Raw genomic sequence first — 17,282 nt, forward strand, 5'->3', positions numbered from 1 at the left:
AAAGGAGGTACAGTACATTTAGATGACCTTAGCAGTCATCCGTATCTCACACATCCGACGACCACCAACAGGTTTTTGATCCACATATGTAAACTTCAGGGTTACGAACGAATTCTAAAATTGAGCCTTTCTGTCATCAGTGCTTCAGCATTGTGCTGTGAAGATGTGCCAAACATATCAGCAGAAGGCACACATCTACGCACATTGTTTTGCCTCCTCCCTGGTGGCGTGATTATACTTGACTCTATGTGAAGTGGGACATACTGTATAAAGCTGAGCGAATGCAATGTTAGTTTAAGTTTCTGGTATTCACTGTGTTCATGTATACATGCTGTACCAAGACCTTCCCTGACGTCAAATTTGTGTTGTAATAAACGTAAATATTCAAGTAAGGACAACTGAGGCCAATAAAGTTTATTCTTCTACTTATTAAAGTGAAGACTGGCCAGAAATGCTGTTTCTGGAAAAGTTTTTTTCCACATCAACACGTAATTATAGACAGGTTGTTAAAGACTCACTGAAGTGGAAGAGCACCTCACTAGGAAATAGGAACTGTGTTTTTTCCCTACCAACGGTCAGGTGTGTATTTTTTTCAATCTCTCGGTGGCTGCTCCTCATGGACTGAAGGAAGAAGTGAAGTATTGCAAGTTCGCCCAATAGTTCGCTGACACCACAATAGTGAGTCACAGTTACCCACGGCACCCCTTGGTGAACTATCAAACAACAATTAACAACAGTGCCTAACAACAACAACAAAAACCACACACTTCTAAATGGAGTTTCAACAACAATCAACACTAAGTGTTTGTTAGGTGTTTGCTCATCACATATAAACAAAGCATTATGATTAACAACTATTTTGTTCATCTCTCACAGCGACACAAGCTTTCTCTGAAGACATCTACTGCAGACAATAAGTCGTACCTTTGTGGCACTTGGCTGGATACCAGGCAAAGTTTGCAAAACAGCGCAGGCTTAAAAATGCACATTCACGCAGGTTTGCCCTTACCTCCTATTTGATAAAGCATCTCCGAGTGCATACAGTGGAGACACCTTATGAATGTCCTTACTGCAGGAGAAACTTTCGTAACAGATGAAATTCGACACTACGCACAGTGTTTTGCAGTTTTTAAGAGTCTATTTTACTTCTTTAAGTTAAACATTCTTGAGCTTTGTTGTTGTTGTTTGTAGCCGGTAATCTACTTTTTCCGTGAATATTTGTTTAATTCTCACGTAGCTTTCGTATTTTCTTTGCTTTTCCGGAGTAACATCATATTGACTCCAGCGGAAGTAAGCCACAATTTCAGCAGAGTGGACTCGAGCTGTCTTAAACTGGCCCCGTTAGCGTATTTAGCTAATAGAAATCAAATGGTTTAGCCCTGCAAATTATTTTAGGTCAAACGACTTCGCTCAAAATGTCTTCCGTGCAGTGTTTCAGAGAGTTTGTCACCAAGCGACTTACTGCTGCTACTGAAGAAAAAACTATCGTAGTATACGAGGAAGAAATCAATTGTCAGCGCAAATTGCTGGATATCGTTTTGAAGCCAGAGTTAAAACTACACAGGGCAGATGTGTAATATTAGGCTACACTCTCCTTTCGCAAACTTCTTATTCAGTTGATCCTGGTGATACTTGAAATTGTTACTTTCTGTATGTATTTTTTTCAAGTATTTTTACTGTACTCATTTTGACTGTTGTGTTCTGTTCTATTATGTGTTTCTGTGACAATGATGTAAAGTAACTATAAGTACATTTGCAAGTGCTGTACTTAAACATACTTTTTAGGTTGTACTTAACTTGAGTATTTACATTTTATGCAACTTTATCCTTCTACGCCACCACATTTCAGAGGGAAATACTGTACTTTTACTTCACTGCACTACATTTATATAGGCTAACAGCCACAGTTACTTGTTATTTTGCAGATTCACATTTTTCATGCAAAACATATGATAAACAGATTAAATATGATGCAAATTATAGATTACACTGTAGTTTTTAAAGTTCCACCTCAAATGGCTACAGCATTAATATGTTGCTTACACATTAATGCATCAACACTGCAACGACTTTCCATTGCAACCAATAATATATATATGTAATAATTTAACTGCGTTGAAAATACACACCAGAGTCCATACAGGGGAAAAGCCGTATAAATGCAAAATTTGTGGGAGGAATTTTGCTCAGAACACAGGACTGAGTCTCCACTGGAGGATCCATGCACGGGAGAAACAACAGAGCTAAATTTCTTTTGAGAAATGTTAAAAGAGTTCAGAACTTGCACAAAGTAAGAGTAGACTGTTGGGATTCAACTTGAACTTGTACCATAGTGGAAACTTTTAGATCCAACCTTGTAAGATTCAAGATTTGTAGGTAAAACTGACTTGGGGGCTTATTTAGACATATATATGAAATATATAATAGTTAATATGTAGTTGATGGATGTTAAAAAGTCAATTTTCAATGTCTTGTTATGGAGTATACAGGGAATTATCATTCTCATGTGTACAGGACATAGTAACTGACATAAATGAAACTTTGTTCAGTATTTCAATTTAATTTGTGTAAGTTCAAGCTCATAATAAGAAATGGCAGACTCATTTGCAAAAGAAGCTATGAACCTGGAATATATTATATGGGAATGGGAATAATGAGGAAGAACATCACTAAAGACTGGCAATGAAATTGGGAAAAGGCAAAAACAGGGTGACATTTTATGTCAGTAGAAAGACCAAAGAGAAAAAACATAAGACTGAGGTTGGGACACACCAGACCAAATTCTAGAAAATGGAAGATATAGAGAAAACTGATCATAAGCTTTTCAATGCTGATATCAAAATTATTTATTTGCTTTATTTTATACAAAATACATGTGACCAATGTGGAGTTTTACACATTATGCACTATTTGTAAACTGTACTCAACTATGCTCAATAATGTTAAGGCATAAAATAGAGGGAAGTTCACATCTGATTGCTCACAAGTGTTTGATTTTGTGACGACATCTTCAAGCATTTATTGTTAGTATGTGGTTAAAAACTACGGTGTGAAACAAGATGTTTTGTTGCCCACTTTATTTGTCATTTATATATATGACCTGGCAAGGACAATTAATTCATTAAACTGTAATTTTAAGTGTGGGGAAATTATTGCTGTAATTATTACAGTTACACATGAAAATACTCTAGATAACAGTGTTTTTGCATGTAGTATACTATTGAGACTGCGCACTCCGAGACAGTAGGTGGCAGTATGAGCTGTAGCGGATGTCGTCTAACATCTCATGCGGAAGTAAACTGAAAAATGAGGACGCAAGTCCAGTAACCACAAGGAGTTTGGCGAAGTTTTTGCAAGAAACAACTTCATTTTAATTCGACAATGTCTTCAGTACAAAGCATGAGACAGTTTGTCTGTGATCGCCTAACTGCGGCTGCTCAAGACATATTGAAAGCCTTTGAAAAGAAAATCGAAGATCACGAGGCAGAAATCGCTCGTCAGCGCAGACTGTTGGAGTCCGTTTTAACGCCTGAGACAAAGTTACAGCTGGCAGGTCGGAAAAATCACCAAGTTATTCTGTAATGAAGCCAGTTATGTGTTAAACAGTCGAAAGTATCGGTCCATTCACGTTATATTTTTTAGCAATGTCACGCCTCGCCTGAAGGACAGACCAGTTTGACAGGTGTAACAGATAATTTGGTCTCGAGAGAATAATGCTGTGGTGGATTATAGTTGGGTGTAGAGCGTCGCTAAGGAGTTAAGGTAGCTAGATGGGTGCAAATGTTAGTACAATTGAATATGCTTATTTGTAACCAGATACTATCACACGTTACACACGTGAAGCCATATTATATGCGGCCGTCGCCATTGTTTCGGTCCTGTCCCCTGAGGGCAATAATAAACATGACAATTATTGACAGATCCTAAACCTTGCCATCGACCTTACCTGCTGCTGCTATGTCGACAACTTCAAGCTAATCAAGCAATGGTGGACAGTAACCAAGTACATTTACCCAAGCACTGTACTCAAATACAGTTTTGAGGTACTTGTACTTTACTTGGGTATTTCCATTTTATGCTGCTTTTATTCCACTGCAATTTAGAGGTAATATTGTACTGAGTACTCTGACAGCTAGCTATCGTAACTGGTCTTGTCTGGTTATAAAAGTTTATGCAATACACTGTCTTGTTAAACCAGTGGTTCCCAGCTCCCTTGGCTTGTGACCACTTAGAGCAGTATCCAGCTGGGGTCCCTTGTCATGTTTCAGATGTCTTGGAGTTGTTGGTAATCACAGACATCAAACTTCCTAGATGGTTTCATTTAGATAGGTGTTGTAAAATTATCCAATATTTCACAATACAAGATTAGTGGGGGAAAAAAATGAATACAAGTTTTTGCAGCAGATCTTCTTTCCTACCACATTAATCATCTCTGACCCTTCAGATTTATATTGCGACCCACAGGTGGGTGGGTGGTAAGATAGACTTGCTTAGCAAAAAGAGACTCAAGAGACTGTCAAACATTTTTACACAATAATAATGCTTTTATTTTAACAACTTGTTTGTGTGTGGGATCTGAGAGTTATTTTCACAACAAAGTGGAGGATCGGCAAAAACAGGCCTGCTTAAGAACATTCAACTTATTACGTTACAGGATACCAGTAAGTGGCAAAATGCACATAGAACAATCAGTCAACCCAGCACAGTTATTACAAGATCACCTGACCCAAATAAGTTTGTGCGATGAGGACTATGATACCTCATGATTAACGTGTTTGTCTCTGTGGTACGATGTAGTACAGTCACAGACACAAGCATTGGTTGTATGTCTTAAATTGAAAATATATATATAAGTATATAAGTTTGAGGTTACTGAAGCACAGTAATATACATATATAACCCTAAAAACCAGCAGGTACAAAAAATGTGGCTGTCAACATCTCTTGCATTCTCAGTCCTTGGTAGGGGAACTGCTGTGTTTCCAATTTGCTCTGTTCATTATAGACTTTCGTAATTACAACTGTATGCTTCTATATATGTACAGCATTTCATCATTGTCCTATTTCTTTGTCCTTACTTTAGAGCTCACACAGACATCTGTCCGAAAGGAGGCTCTCCTGAACCAGCAGCAGAACTATAACCAGGAGAGGACCTCTAGTTTTGTCCCACCAGATCCTCCACAAATTAAAGAGGAACATGAGGAAATGTGCGTCAGTCAGGAACGACTGCAGACAGCAGATACCTCTAAGTTGACTCCAAGTTGTGAGGGAAGTGTCCACCGTGATCAGTCTCAGCCTTCGGACCCTGACCAAACTCAGAGTGCAGCAAATAAAGATCCTCAATCCAGCATCTCAAACAAAGAAGTATTACCTGGATCTGACGGGGAGAGTTCTGCAGTATCAGCCCCAAGCAGCGACCACCAGCTCCTCTCTCACAACTCTTGTGTAGCTGAGAGCCAAGATCACATAACTTGCAGCCATGAGAGTGCAACTAGACATATTGAGTCAACACCAAATAAGAAGAGTAATGACAAGAACACAGTTACAAGTGCTGAGCAAACATCCGATAAGAAAAGCAACAATAGGAACACAACATCAGCTACTGAGCCAACACCAAATAAGAAATCTAATGATGAGACCACAAAATCAACTAAAGGCACCGAGCTAACGCGAAGTGAGACACATAATGATGACAACCCAACATCAAAAGGGAACAGTGAGTCAACATCAAATAGGAAAGGCAATGACGAGAAGACAACATCAGCTACAAGTACTGAGCAAACATCAAATAAGGAGTGTAATGATGAGAACACAGCATCAACCAGTTGTACAGATCTAACTGCAAATGAGAAACATAACAATGAGAACCCAACATCAAGTGGAAATAGCGAGCCAATGCTAAATGGGAAACATAATGATAAGACCACACCATCAATTAGAGGCACAGAGTTAACACCAAATGAGAAATGTAACGATGAGAACCCAACATCAAATATGAAAAGCCAAGATGGGATACCGGTCTCAACTGGAAATGTTGAGCCAGAAAAGAAACTTAACAATGAGAAGACAACATCAGCTAAAAGTTCTGATACAACAGCAAATAGTAAACCCAGAGATGGGAAAGCAACATCATCTTCCATTACTAAACCAGCACCAAATAAAAAATGCAATGGTGGGAAAACAACTTCTACTGGAAGTACTGAGCCAACACCAAATAAGAAATGTAATGATACGAGCAAAACATCAACAATAAGTAATGAGTCAACACCATATAACAAACCTGACAATGGAAACACATTGTCTACAAGAAGCAAGGAGTCAAAACCACATAAGAGACAAAACAACGGGAGCGCAACATCAAGCAGAAGTACAGACCCAACACAACGTGAGAAAAGTAACAGTGAGAGCACGACATCAAATGGAAGTACTAACCCACCACGAAATAAGAAAGATTGGAACACATCAGGTGGAAGTATCCATGATGATAACCCTTACATGTGTGACAGATGCGGTAAAGTGATGACTAATTTCAAAAACTACAAATTTCATATGAAATCCCACACTGTTGAAAAGACTTACAAATGCGACACATGTGGGAAAATGTTCAGGGAGAATTGGGATTTGAATAAACACATGATAATTCACTCCGTTGAGAAGCCTTTCAAATGCAAGGTTTGCGGAAAAGGATTCAACCGGCGTTACAATCTCGACCTGCATCTCAGGGTTCACACCGGGGATAAGCCGTACAAATGCAACACTTGTGATAAAAGCTTCAGCTCATGTGTGAATATGAAGAAGCACATGAGAATTCACACAGGTGAGAAGCCTTACACCTGCAGCGACTGTGGGAAGGAGTTTGCAGATTCTTCGTCTTTCAAAAATCATCTGCGAGTGCATTCGGGGGAAAAGCCCTTTAAGTGTTCCCTTTGCAAGAAAAGATTCGCTACCACAACGACTTTGAAAAGGCACACCAGAACTCACACAGGTGAAAAGCCATACAAGTGCACTGTGTGTGAGAAGGTGTTTGGTCATAGGACAGACCTAAAAGGACACATGAGGACACATACTGGGGAGAAACCTTACATATGCAGTACTTGTGGAGAACAGTTCTCCAACTGGTCAAAGCTCAACAAACACAAGAGTGTCCACAGAAGCGATGCACAAAGCTCTGCTTAAAAACATGTCAGCATTTGACACACAATACTGAAATACCTAATGCTAAAAGTAAATGATTGCACTAAAGTTGAATTACTGCTGGTATTTTAACATTTTATTTTTGCTGTAATATTTAGCATTGCACTCCTATAACATTGTCGGACTCGACTGTCAAAAAATGTATGATGCATTTGATGCAGCAGAACCAGAGATGTTCGTCTGTTTTTGTTCAATGTATTCTTCTTCCTTGTCAAAATCTGGCGCCTACAGAGCCCACAATGCAACACAACCGCACACAGTTTGGTCAGCATTTCAGGTGTGCTTGTGGCGGCTAATAATGTAGACTGGAGCCACGGGCTTCAAGATGAGGAGCGGGCTGCAGATGTCTGGAAAGCTCACTTCTTTCTAACTCAAAACCCCCAGATTTTTATTTTTTCTTCCAACGTGTAGTCTTCGATCCCAACTGACGCTGACTCAAGTGACATCACCTGAGACAATTTATCTGATTTTGCACTGCTCCCCCTGGAGCCAGAAAAGGCATATACAACAATTTTCACCTACTGTGTGTAGTTATACTCGCCAGTTCCCCTTTAAGTTGTCATTTTCAGTTTTTTGGTTTTTACTTCATGGTCTTGATTGTAAATAACATTGTAATGCCTTGTTTTTGCTGCACAAGTTCGCACGAGTTCTTGGACTTTGGACCAAAAATGCCGCTGCATTTAAACACGCAAGGGGCAGTGTTGGTGAGGGTTTGTTTTTTCAGGTACTAGTGAAATAGAATCCGGGCAGGGTGGTTTGATTAAGGTCCCAAAACACTGCACAGAGGTTTGGAATATCACAGTGATAATCATTTTATTGACAATCTTAATGTAAACTGTAGATTTACACTGTTCTTGTTGCAAAGTAGTCCTGGAATGTGAGCTTGCATGTATTTATCTGGCCAACACGGTTGTTTGCTGCATTCGGTCTCATTGTGTTGCAGTTTTTGGAGATTTAACTTTTTTGGTGGACAACCCAGTGGTTTTATTTGTTGTCTCATTGAAATGAATGAGGGGGCTGCACTTTTGGTCTGAACACGGCCTTATCACTGGCTATGGATTTCGTGATGGTGGCTCATACTGTATATCACCATGGTAACTTTGGGAGATCGTTGGGAGAATTTAAGCAAATGCTTGAGTTGTTGATGAATGTATTTCAGTGTCTGGTATGTTGCCTACTTCTAGAGGTGGTCTCATTTTCTGCCGCTGTTTAGATTATTTATACAGCGAAATTGTCAAAACCCTTTAAGTATTTTTGAATGACTAGGGTTTAGATTTTCATGAAGTACTAGAAACTGGAAAGGACTCGGATGGAGCAGATCTCCAGTTTTGTGCCTTGCAAAGTTTCATGACAGTTTGTTTTAATTGATTGCACTATAGGCAAATGAGGAAAAGCAACACTAACCCTTTGTTGTTTAAATGCCTTAATGCCCTGACCTCTTTTTAACGAGTTTGTTTTTTTAAAGTACAGCCTGTTCTTCTAATATACAATACAGTTTTGTAAAACAAACTAAGTGAATGTATTGTGAATGTTTTACTTCATCAATCTTTAATAAATTAAAATTTGTTTTTTTTTAATTTTTGTTTTTTTTGGTTTGACTGTAATGTTCATGTTTGCAAGTTACATTTTGCGTAGTTGATGTAAACATGCCTGTCCTGAAGTTGCCTGCGATGCACAGTTTAGAAGTTAAGTTTTGTTTTTTGTATTTATATGTTGTATTTTTACGGGTTCACAGATATAATTAGACTGGTCTGTATAGTGGAAAGGCCGGTCTTGATTTTGCTCTTAGGTTAGTCTAATGCAAATTAGATAGTTTTCACAAAAATACGATAATATAAGGGTTAGGCTAACTCGGACCAAAGAGCCACATTTCCATGGTAACAATCAGTGACACCTGCTGACCAATGGCACCACATATACCTGTCAATGAAAAGGTAAGGAAGAAGCATTGATGTTTGTCAACATGTGTCACACTGGCATTATTTTCTCATAATTTTAGTTCTAATTTATTGAAAATATTTGCACTTGAAAGTTACTTAAAATCTGTCGGTGTGAATTTATTTTCATCAGACACACCTCTAATGTCATATTCATCACATGAGGGCTCATACAGATGTGTCACTGAGTAGCAGTCATTAAAAGATGTAACTGTGTCTGACATGAAGTAAGTAATCAAACAGTACTAGAGCTTTTTTTAACCAGATAAACCTTATTAAAAGTTTTCTCCTAATGGCCTCATTTCTAAGCATAACCACAATGACTTTTGCTCTTTGAATTAGTCTTGAGGGGTTTTTGGCCTTGACTTTCCTGAACACACTGCTTTTGAAGTGGCTGTCTGACCCCTTGCACTTTCTCTATGATACAAGCCCCTGAACCACACACTTAGATCTGATATAGATACATAAACAATGACTGGGAAATTGATGAAATTACAGACCTTGTGGAAATGGTTACTACACATTTTGAGACAGATCTGTTGTCAGACACAGAGTCAGCTGCTGTCTGGGGTAAAACTCTTCATTACAGCAAATGTCGGAGTTGCTGTTGCAGAAAAATCTTCCTGCAGCACCGGAACACTCGTGGTCCCATGCTGCCATCGTGTGGTGCTTTATATATTTGCACCATTTAATTTTTATATTTTTGGCTGTGTGTTATTGTGCAATATGAGAGTATGTGTCTAGGCTGCCAATTTCTTCTTTTACGCAGCTGTCAGATACCCCTGTGCAGTTTGGCAATATATTATAATGCTTTCATGCAGCTGATGTGATTGTCCCTACCTCACTTAAATTGTGATGTGTGACTCTTTAAGATAGTCCCTTATGTAAAGCTACACATTAACTTGTTAAATAATCTCCCCTAAATAACTCATCTGTCTCATGTTATAGAAAAACCTTCTATCAGCATTGACCCCATTCTGCTATCTAGTGGGCATTTATGTACTACACTGCATTTATATTTGTCCCCCCTACATATTAGGGGTCATCCAAATTAAAAGGTCAGCCTTCTGGTACTGTTTTGAATCTGCAACATAAACATTCACTGTTAAATTAAATAATTTGGTGGACCGTGTTGGTGATTGCCAGAGATATAACTTGCACATTCTGTGCTTGAAATAACCCCCAGATGTTGTAGGTAGGTTGAGACTGGTAACAATGGCAGCCATTAAAGCTGAGATCCAGACACGCTTTGCCTCGTGGTTGAAACTAACCTCCTGAGGGGGCTCATCAATACCACTTCACCAAATATGGTATGTTTTCATTGTGTTTTTCTTCTGCAGACGTTGTCTCCAGGATCTTTTAACTTAAGAGCAATGGCTCGAAAACAGCTACACATTTTAGTTCAACTCCAGCTGTAGATCTGCACTATTCCCTTTGTGTGCGCACACACATGTTTTATCTTTCCTTCTCTTCTCTGTTATATATACACACACACAATCAAAGGCTCGCTCATTGCAAAATGTTATTGTAGTGCAGAGGTTGCTGTCAGATACCAAAAGAAGTTTATATGCATGTATATAGTTGTAGTTTCATGGGGATATACAAAATGATAACATTTGATAATAGATTATTAAAATGGAAGAAAATTGCAGAATCTGTCTATCTGTCTGCCAGACCACCTACCTACCTCTTTGTACTGTACATTTATCAGTCTGTGTTGCAGTGGTTAATCAGTGGGTCGTGGCTCCAGAGCTGCAGTGGCTCCAGTGTCATTTTGGACCATTAGCAGCTCACAGGTAGGTTCATAAATCATCTAGATTGTGTTTGCACAGCTGGTTGCTACCCTCCACTCTCCTAACCCCAACCTCGGCCACCATATCAGTTTCAAACAGGCAAATATTTGTAATCATTGTGGATGACTTGTGTTACTTTGTAAAGTTTCATCAGGTGATTGATGGAGTAAGTGTGAGTAGGCCTATGGGGGGCAACGGGAAAACAGCCCCAAACCACAGTACATTTAAATGCATTTTTCAAAAGGCCTCCAGCATCCTACAGGACTCTTCCCACCCCTCTCACAGACCCCTACCATGTAGGAGACACCACGGTTTAAAGTCCAATACCACCAGGAGGAGCAACAGCTTCCTCCCAAAGCCACTCAGACTGCTGAACACGTTACATCATTTTTATTGTTATCTCCTGTATATGTGTGTGTATGTATGTATGTATATCTTATTTTATCTTTTGCCATGAACACTTTATTTAAATTCTAACTCTGATTTGTTGTCTATGTTGTCCACCCACCTTATGTTTTTGTCTTGATGATTTCATGTTTTATTGGTTTTAGTATCCTGGTTCTGAGAGAGACGGTGGAACACAGCGTACGAGCCTTCTGATAACTCCCGTGCATTGCATCACTCACACATATCAAACTCTACTCACTGCAGAAAAACCTGCAGTATTTGCATGGCGGGCTATTTGAACTCCTAATATGCTCAGAAGGTCGCGCTGCGGCTGCTGCATTAGCAGGTAAACCTGCAACAGTCAACAGTCCGACCGTGTTGATTGTGGAAGGTTTTGCTGTTTGTTGGCAATGCGTCATGTCCGCACAGGTGCACCACAAGCGGAAACACCTACGTTTCCTCACCTGGGACAGCTTTGATCCCACTCTTCCCTTCCCGTTGAGATGCTAAAGATTAGCTGTTTTACTTCTCCAAGGTAAGAGTTGTGTGTTAATGTGCAAACGTGCAAACTGTGAGTCCATGTCTTGCCTGAGTAGAAGGGTAGACACACTTACGTTGTGTCGAGTCGACATGTTCTCTTATATTCTAAGAGGACATTGCCGGCTACATGCCATGACTTCATGTGAGTTTAAATGTGCATGTTGATCATTGTTTGCTGCATACAAGATCTATTTTGGCCTGCTGCTGCGCGTTCACCTTGCATTTGTTTATGTTTTTTTTCTATGCATTGATGCACTCTGATGTAAGACTGCTGCAAACACTTGCTGTTACTTCTGCTCAGATAGCATTTCATCAGTCTAAGTTCCCTTTGGGGGAGATTATTATCTTTTATTGTCTGCTGTGCTGAATTAGGTGTTTGCCTGTGGGGAGTGATGAGGTCAGAGTCTATAGACTGCAAATAACATCTCTGCAAATATTCTGTATTAACATAATACATTCATAGTGAAAGCATCTGTGACGTCACACGTAGGTTTCTGAAGTCATGTTTGGGTTTCCCACCTGCAGCCATCTTGGCAGCCATATTTGCAGTGGTTACTTAAGAACAGAAGTGGCAATAACAGCTGACAGTGATAGGCTGTGAGACAATTTTGAAAGAAGTGAAATCAGGTATTAAAAACATAACTTGTGGTGGAAAAAAACAATAATCAACTTAATGTTTTACGCCTGTGACTGGACCATGCAGGAACAGAAGACAGATTGAAGGTTTGGGAGTAAAAAGGAAATAATACCCTTTTTACAGTATTGTTTTTTTTAAATAGTTATTGGAGAGGTTTATAGTTTTTCCTCACATTTGTTACATCCTGAGATGGAAACAAAAAGTAGGAACCTCATTATGCATTTAAAAGATGTAAAATATTATCTGCTGACTGTTAAGGGCAACGCAGTGATAGAAAACTGCAAACGTTGTACCCCAGTGAATACATGATCACATTACAGATCTAACCAGCTGCAGTCTGGAAGTCCCTGATGGACAGGTTTCACAGTGATGGCTGATATGAAAGGCTGAGGTTCTGACCCCCTGCAGAAGGCTGTCAGTGAGATGGTCCTAGGACCCATCATCTCACTCCCTCCTGCAGGGTCCCTGTCACCGGGGATTGTCACCGGGGATTGGAATCACCCATGGGTGCAGTCAGGCATGCTTAAGCATTTGCTATTTGGAGGATAGAGGGATGTTTTGAGGGAAATAGAGAGGTGTGAAGTAAGAGGATAAAAAAAGAGAGTCTCTCACCATTTTCAAGCTTAAAAGTCAGCAGCTGAGATAATGGTTGCACGATATTTCTGTAGCAATGAGGAAATGCTTCAGTTTCACAGAACTCAGTGGCTTATTCTGTAACTGAGATGTATCTCAATCAAGTGAACTTTCCAAATACAAAATATTCCGATGAGCAACACACTGGGATTGTGGGAAAGGTGCATGGTGTGAATGTGATCATAAAGAGATTATGTGAGATTCCTGGATTAGCCCCCAAATACTCAGGTCAAAACATCAGTCTCTCTGTCTTCTTTCTCATTAAACTCAGCAGGGTGGAGCAGCCTGTCACTGCCTATATTGTTTGTCTGACATGTTGTTTTTCAGCCAATCATTTTTTCTTGTTAACACTGTGGAAATTGGATTGGACAGCGGTCAGGGCTGGACGAGCTGTTCTCTCATACTGGTGCCAGCAGTGCTCCTTAAACCAAACACCACAGTACTAAACACAGACATTGTCTGGCTTTACCTTCTGTCAACTGTGTCAGCATCACCCTCCATTCTGTCTCTTATTCACACAAATATGTACACACACACATACTGCAGAGTTTAAGTTTCATAAAAGAAGTCAATTTTAATGGGAATTTCCCCTTCTATATCATACTTTCCAGCAAGGCTAGTGGGTCTAAAATGGACACATAAAAAGATAAAAAGGATTTTGTATATTTAACCAAATTACATAAAAGCTTAAATGGATTTGTGATGAAACCCCGAGCTCAAAAACCATGTCTGCGAAATCCATCATGGTTTTCACAAGCTTTCCCTGGCGATTAGCATTGGCTGGAGCGTTGGCGTGCCCTGCAAATCAAAACCATATTCATTCTGGCCCGACACGCTTGTGTGCTCGCAGAAAGTGTCTCAGTCGCTAACCCCGTGATTTATAAACGTTTATGTCACCACAGTGGCCAAATCAAAGGCCTTGGAAAAGGGAACAAATTAACAGAAAGGTATTTAGCTTTTCTAAGAGACCTAATTTTGAAAACCGCAGTATTCATAAAGCCACAGTGTATAATTATGTTTTTATAGCTGTATAAACTATAATGTTACCTTGTAATTTCATGGTTACAAACGTAGCAATTTTGAGACCCCAGTTTTGCTTTGGCTTTGTTTGTTTGCGTTTTTGTGTAAGAAGTTATGCATGTTTTTAAAAACTGAGTTGTAATTTTCACAGGATGTAGGATGTAGATGTTACATTTGTGCCTAAGAAGCACATGAATTTGGAGTGACAGGTGTGCAGTGGATGCTGGCAGGAGGTTTGATGATTCATAAGCCTGAAACTATTGATCATACACTGTTGGCTTTATAGTATTCTGACTCTGTATTTGGACTGTGCCAAAGCAAAATGTTTCACCCTGACAAGCATCATATATGTCCTGTTGTTTGAGGGAAAAAATGTGCTTTACTTTATCTTGCGTCATAGGCCACAATATAGCTTCTCTACATGCTCTGACTGGCCTGTTGTGGCTGAATGGTCATGGATTCTTCATATTGTTAATTAAGTGGGCGCTTTATTAAGTACTGTAGTACAATCTAATGCAATGCAATACAACTGTTATAACTGTAAATAAAGTATTTCTGATAAAGTATTTCTGTTCTGCCAAACATCTGTCTCTGTGTAAATGTAATTATATGTTCATTACTTATTACAGTACTGATTGCACTGGACTACATTATGTTGAGAGATGTTTCAATTTTTTTTTAATTAACACCTTTTATGACAGTGTCGACAAACTGAACATTATAGGCATTATAAAGGCCTAAAAAATGACTTAAACAATATTAATAATCAACAATAATTGTCAATTAATTGACTAATAATTTCAGCACTAGTAAAGGGTCGCCATTGAGACCCAGCGCTTAAAATTTTTTGGATGTATGTATAATTTAGAGCTCCAACGATTGTCGATTAATCAATTGGTTGATTGACAGAAATTCATTTTTATGATTAATTAATCACTTTGAGTCATATTTTAAGAAAAATAGCAAAATTCTGTGGTTGCAGTTTCTCCAATGTGAGGCTTTCCTGCTTTTGTCTGTGTCTTTTCGTTGTTAACTGAATGTATTTGGGTTTTGGGCTGTTGGACAGAACAGTACATCTGAAGACATCATCTTGGACTCTGGGGTGGACGTTTTTCACTATTTTCTGATGTTTTTATAGACTAAACAATTAATCGATTAATTGAAAAAATTATTGACTGATTAATCAATAATGAAAATAATCATTAGCCCTACTGTAGTATGATTACACGATAGTATATATGTCCATGGTGTTACATGATTTAATGTCGAACTGAGATGTTTTAAAGAAACTTTTAATCCAACCTTATGCTACAGTTGAAAGACAAACACATGAGCAAGACGGTGACTCATGTGATGTGGCAGTTGTTTTCTAGTGCTGGTGCATTTTCTCAAACACAGCAGTACATTACTGAAAATGTGAAGGACAAACAACATGGGCTCCCACCATCTCTCCTGTTTGCCTGAATCTTTATTTCTTGTATTTCTCACACATAGCCCAATCTGTGTGACCTTCTCGGCTGCCCACCTTTTTAAATATCAAGGTCCTCTCTACCTATGTTATTCTGCCTGCTCTTTCCAAACCTCTCACAGAAGTTTGAATTCAGTCTATTTCTCAGTGTACTTCACAGACCCCCAGTGCTTTCACGCTTTAGGCTTTAAACTGATGCTGTTATCCAGAGCACCACATAATCAGCACAACAACAGGACAAGCTTTTGCTCCTACTTTGCCAAATGTACAGCCAAACAATTAAAAGTAGTACAATTGCCAATATTTTTCTTACAATATTCTCATGACCTCCGTATAATACTTTAAGAGCTGTGAGAGGAGACCTTCATGGATACTTTTGAGTGAAAAGCAGAGAGGGGATCGGATTGTTTCAAGGTGACGAGGTAATAGTTGAAAAGATGACTTTTCAGGAAGGAAGCGACTGCTGTTCTGATCACAGTAGGACAGTTATTCCACCATCAGGGAGCCAAGAAGGAGCAGACACATTAGAGCTGTGTAATAGTGGCATTACTTCATTGGGCTAAGGCTCCACCAGCTCCCTCTGAGCCATGGGAGACAGATGCTCTAGTTTCAACCTGGCAGCCTGAGCTCGAACATAAATAATGGCCTTTAAGTGTGGCTCAATTGTTGTAATAATTTAGACCGAATGCAGTGAGAATATGGGTTTTTTACAGAAATAATGGTGAAGCTCTAAAGGGTCTTAAAACCTGGGTAGGCGGTGTAGCTGCAGAGAGGAGAGCAGAAAGGAAGAGCATTAATCAGCCAGCTGTTAAAGTATGCAACTGTCTGTGCTATTAGACATTTGAATGTATTCGTGGGTGTGTGGTACAGCAGCAGATTGTGTTTTGCTGTCAGGCACAGTGTACATGTTAATGTGCATCATGTCAGCATGGGTGCATGTCTTTACATTATTGCATCGATTGACAGAAAATTAATCCACAACAATTTTCATTATTGATTAATCGCTTTGAGTGATTTTTTTTATGAAAATTGCCAAAATGCTCTGGTTTCAGCATCTCAAATTTGAATATTTGCTGGTTGCCTTAGTCTGCTACGACTGTGAAGTGAATATCTTTGGGTTTTGGAAGAGGACATCTTCACATTTTGTCCGTCCAACAGTCCAAAACCCAAAGATGAGACAAAGAAAAGCAGCAAACCCAAACATTTGCAAAGATAATCTTTTGGCATTTTTGCTGGAAAAACGGTTTAAAAATGAACTGACTATCAAAATAATTGGCGATTATATTTCTGTCAGTCAAGGAATTGATTAATCGAATAGTTTCAGTTCTTGACATTCCTAGTGTGAAGGATCATGTATGCACAACACAACACATTACTTAAATGACACAAACACACAAAATAGGGCTAGACAATAAACTAAATTAATCATATTATGAATCTCTTATTGACCTAAATTTACTCCTATTGCAATTTTCAATAAATGTCTATACACTGACAATAACTACAACAACCAATGACAAGTTCAACCAACCAGTCAGCCATTAGCCCAGTATCTTTAACTGGTCATACTGTAAATAAAATGGACAAATGTATCAAAAGTGAGAACAAGAGAACAAGAGGAAACACATGCAATGGTGTATAAAACAGTACTGGTTGTTACATGTATGATTGTCA

General features: G+C 39.0%; 2 protein-coding genes across 2 annotated transcripts in view; both read left to right on the plus strand.

The window, feature by feature from the left end:
- LOC139283955 (zinc finger protein 721-like) overlaps positions 1 to 7,250 on the plus strand; it is a 35,007-nt gene extending 27,757 nt beyond the window's left edge. Inside the window, 1 exon segment of the mRNA XM_070904069.1 lies at positions 6,612 to 7,250. Coding sequence (XP_070760170.1) covers positions 6,612 to 7,175 — 564 coding nt within the window. The 3' untranslated portion in view covers positions 7,176 to 7,250.
- LOC139283700 (uncharacterized protein DDB_G0286299-like) lies at positions 3,382 to 6,519 on the plus strand. The gene is made up of 3 exons (XM_070903725.1): positions 3,382 to 3,553; positions 5,083 to 5,715; positions 6,506 to 6,519. Exons 1-3 carry the CDS (start codon positions 3,382 to 3,384, stop codon positions 6,517 to 6,519), a joined length of 819 nt encoding a protein of 272 aa, XP_070759826.1.
- Positions 7,251 to 17,282: the final 10,032 nt, after the last annotated feature.

This window comes from Enoplosus armatus, chromosome 4 (genome assembly GCF_043641665.1).
Source record: "Enoplosus armatus isolate fEnoArm2 chromosome 4, fEnoArm2.hap1, whole genome shotgun sequence".
Taxonomy (NCBI): Eukaryota; Metazoa; Chordata; class Actinopteri; order Centrarchiformes; family Enoplosidae; genus Enoplosus; species Enoplosus armatus.

Coding starts and splice junctions, on each gene's coding strand:
- LOC139283700 (XM_070903725.1), top strand. CDS start 3,382: ATGTCTTCAGTACAAAGCATGAGACAGTTTGTCTGTGATCGCCTAACT. Junction 3,554..5,082: donor GACAAAGTTACAGCTGGCAG/GTCGGAAAAATC, acceptor TCCTTACTTTAG/AGCTCACACAGACATCTGTC.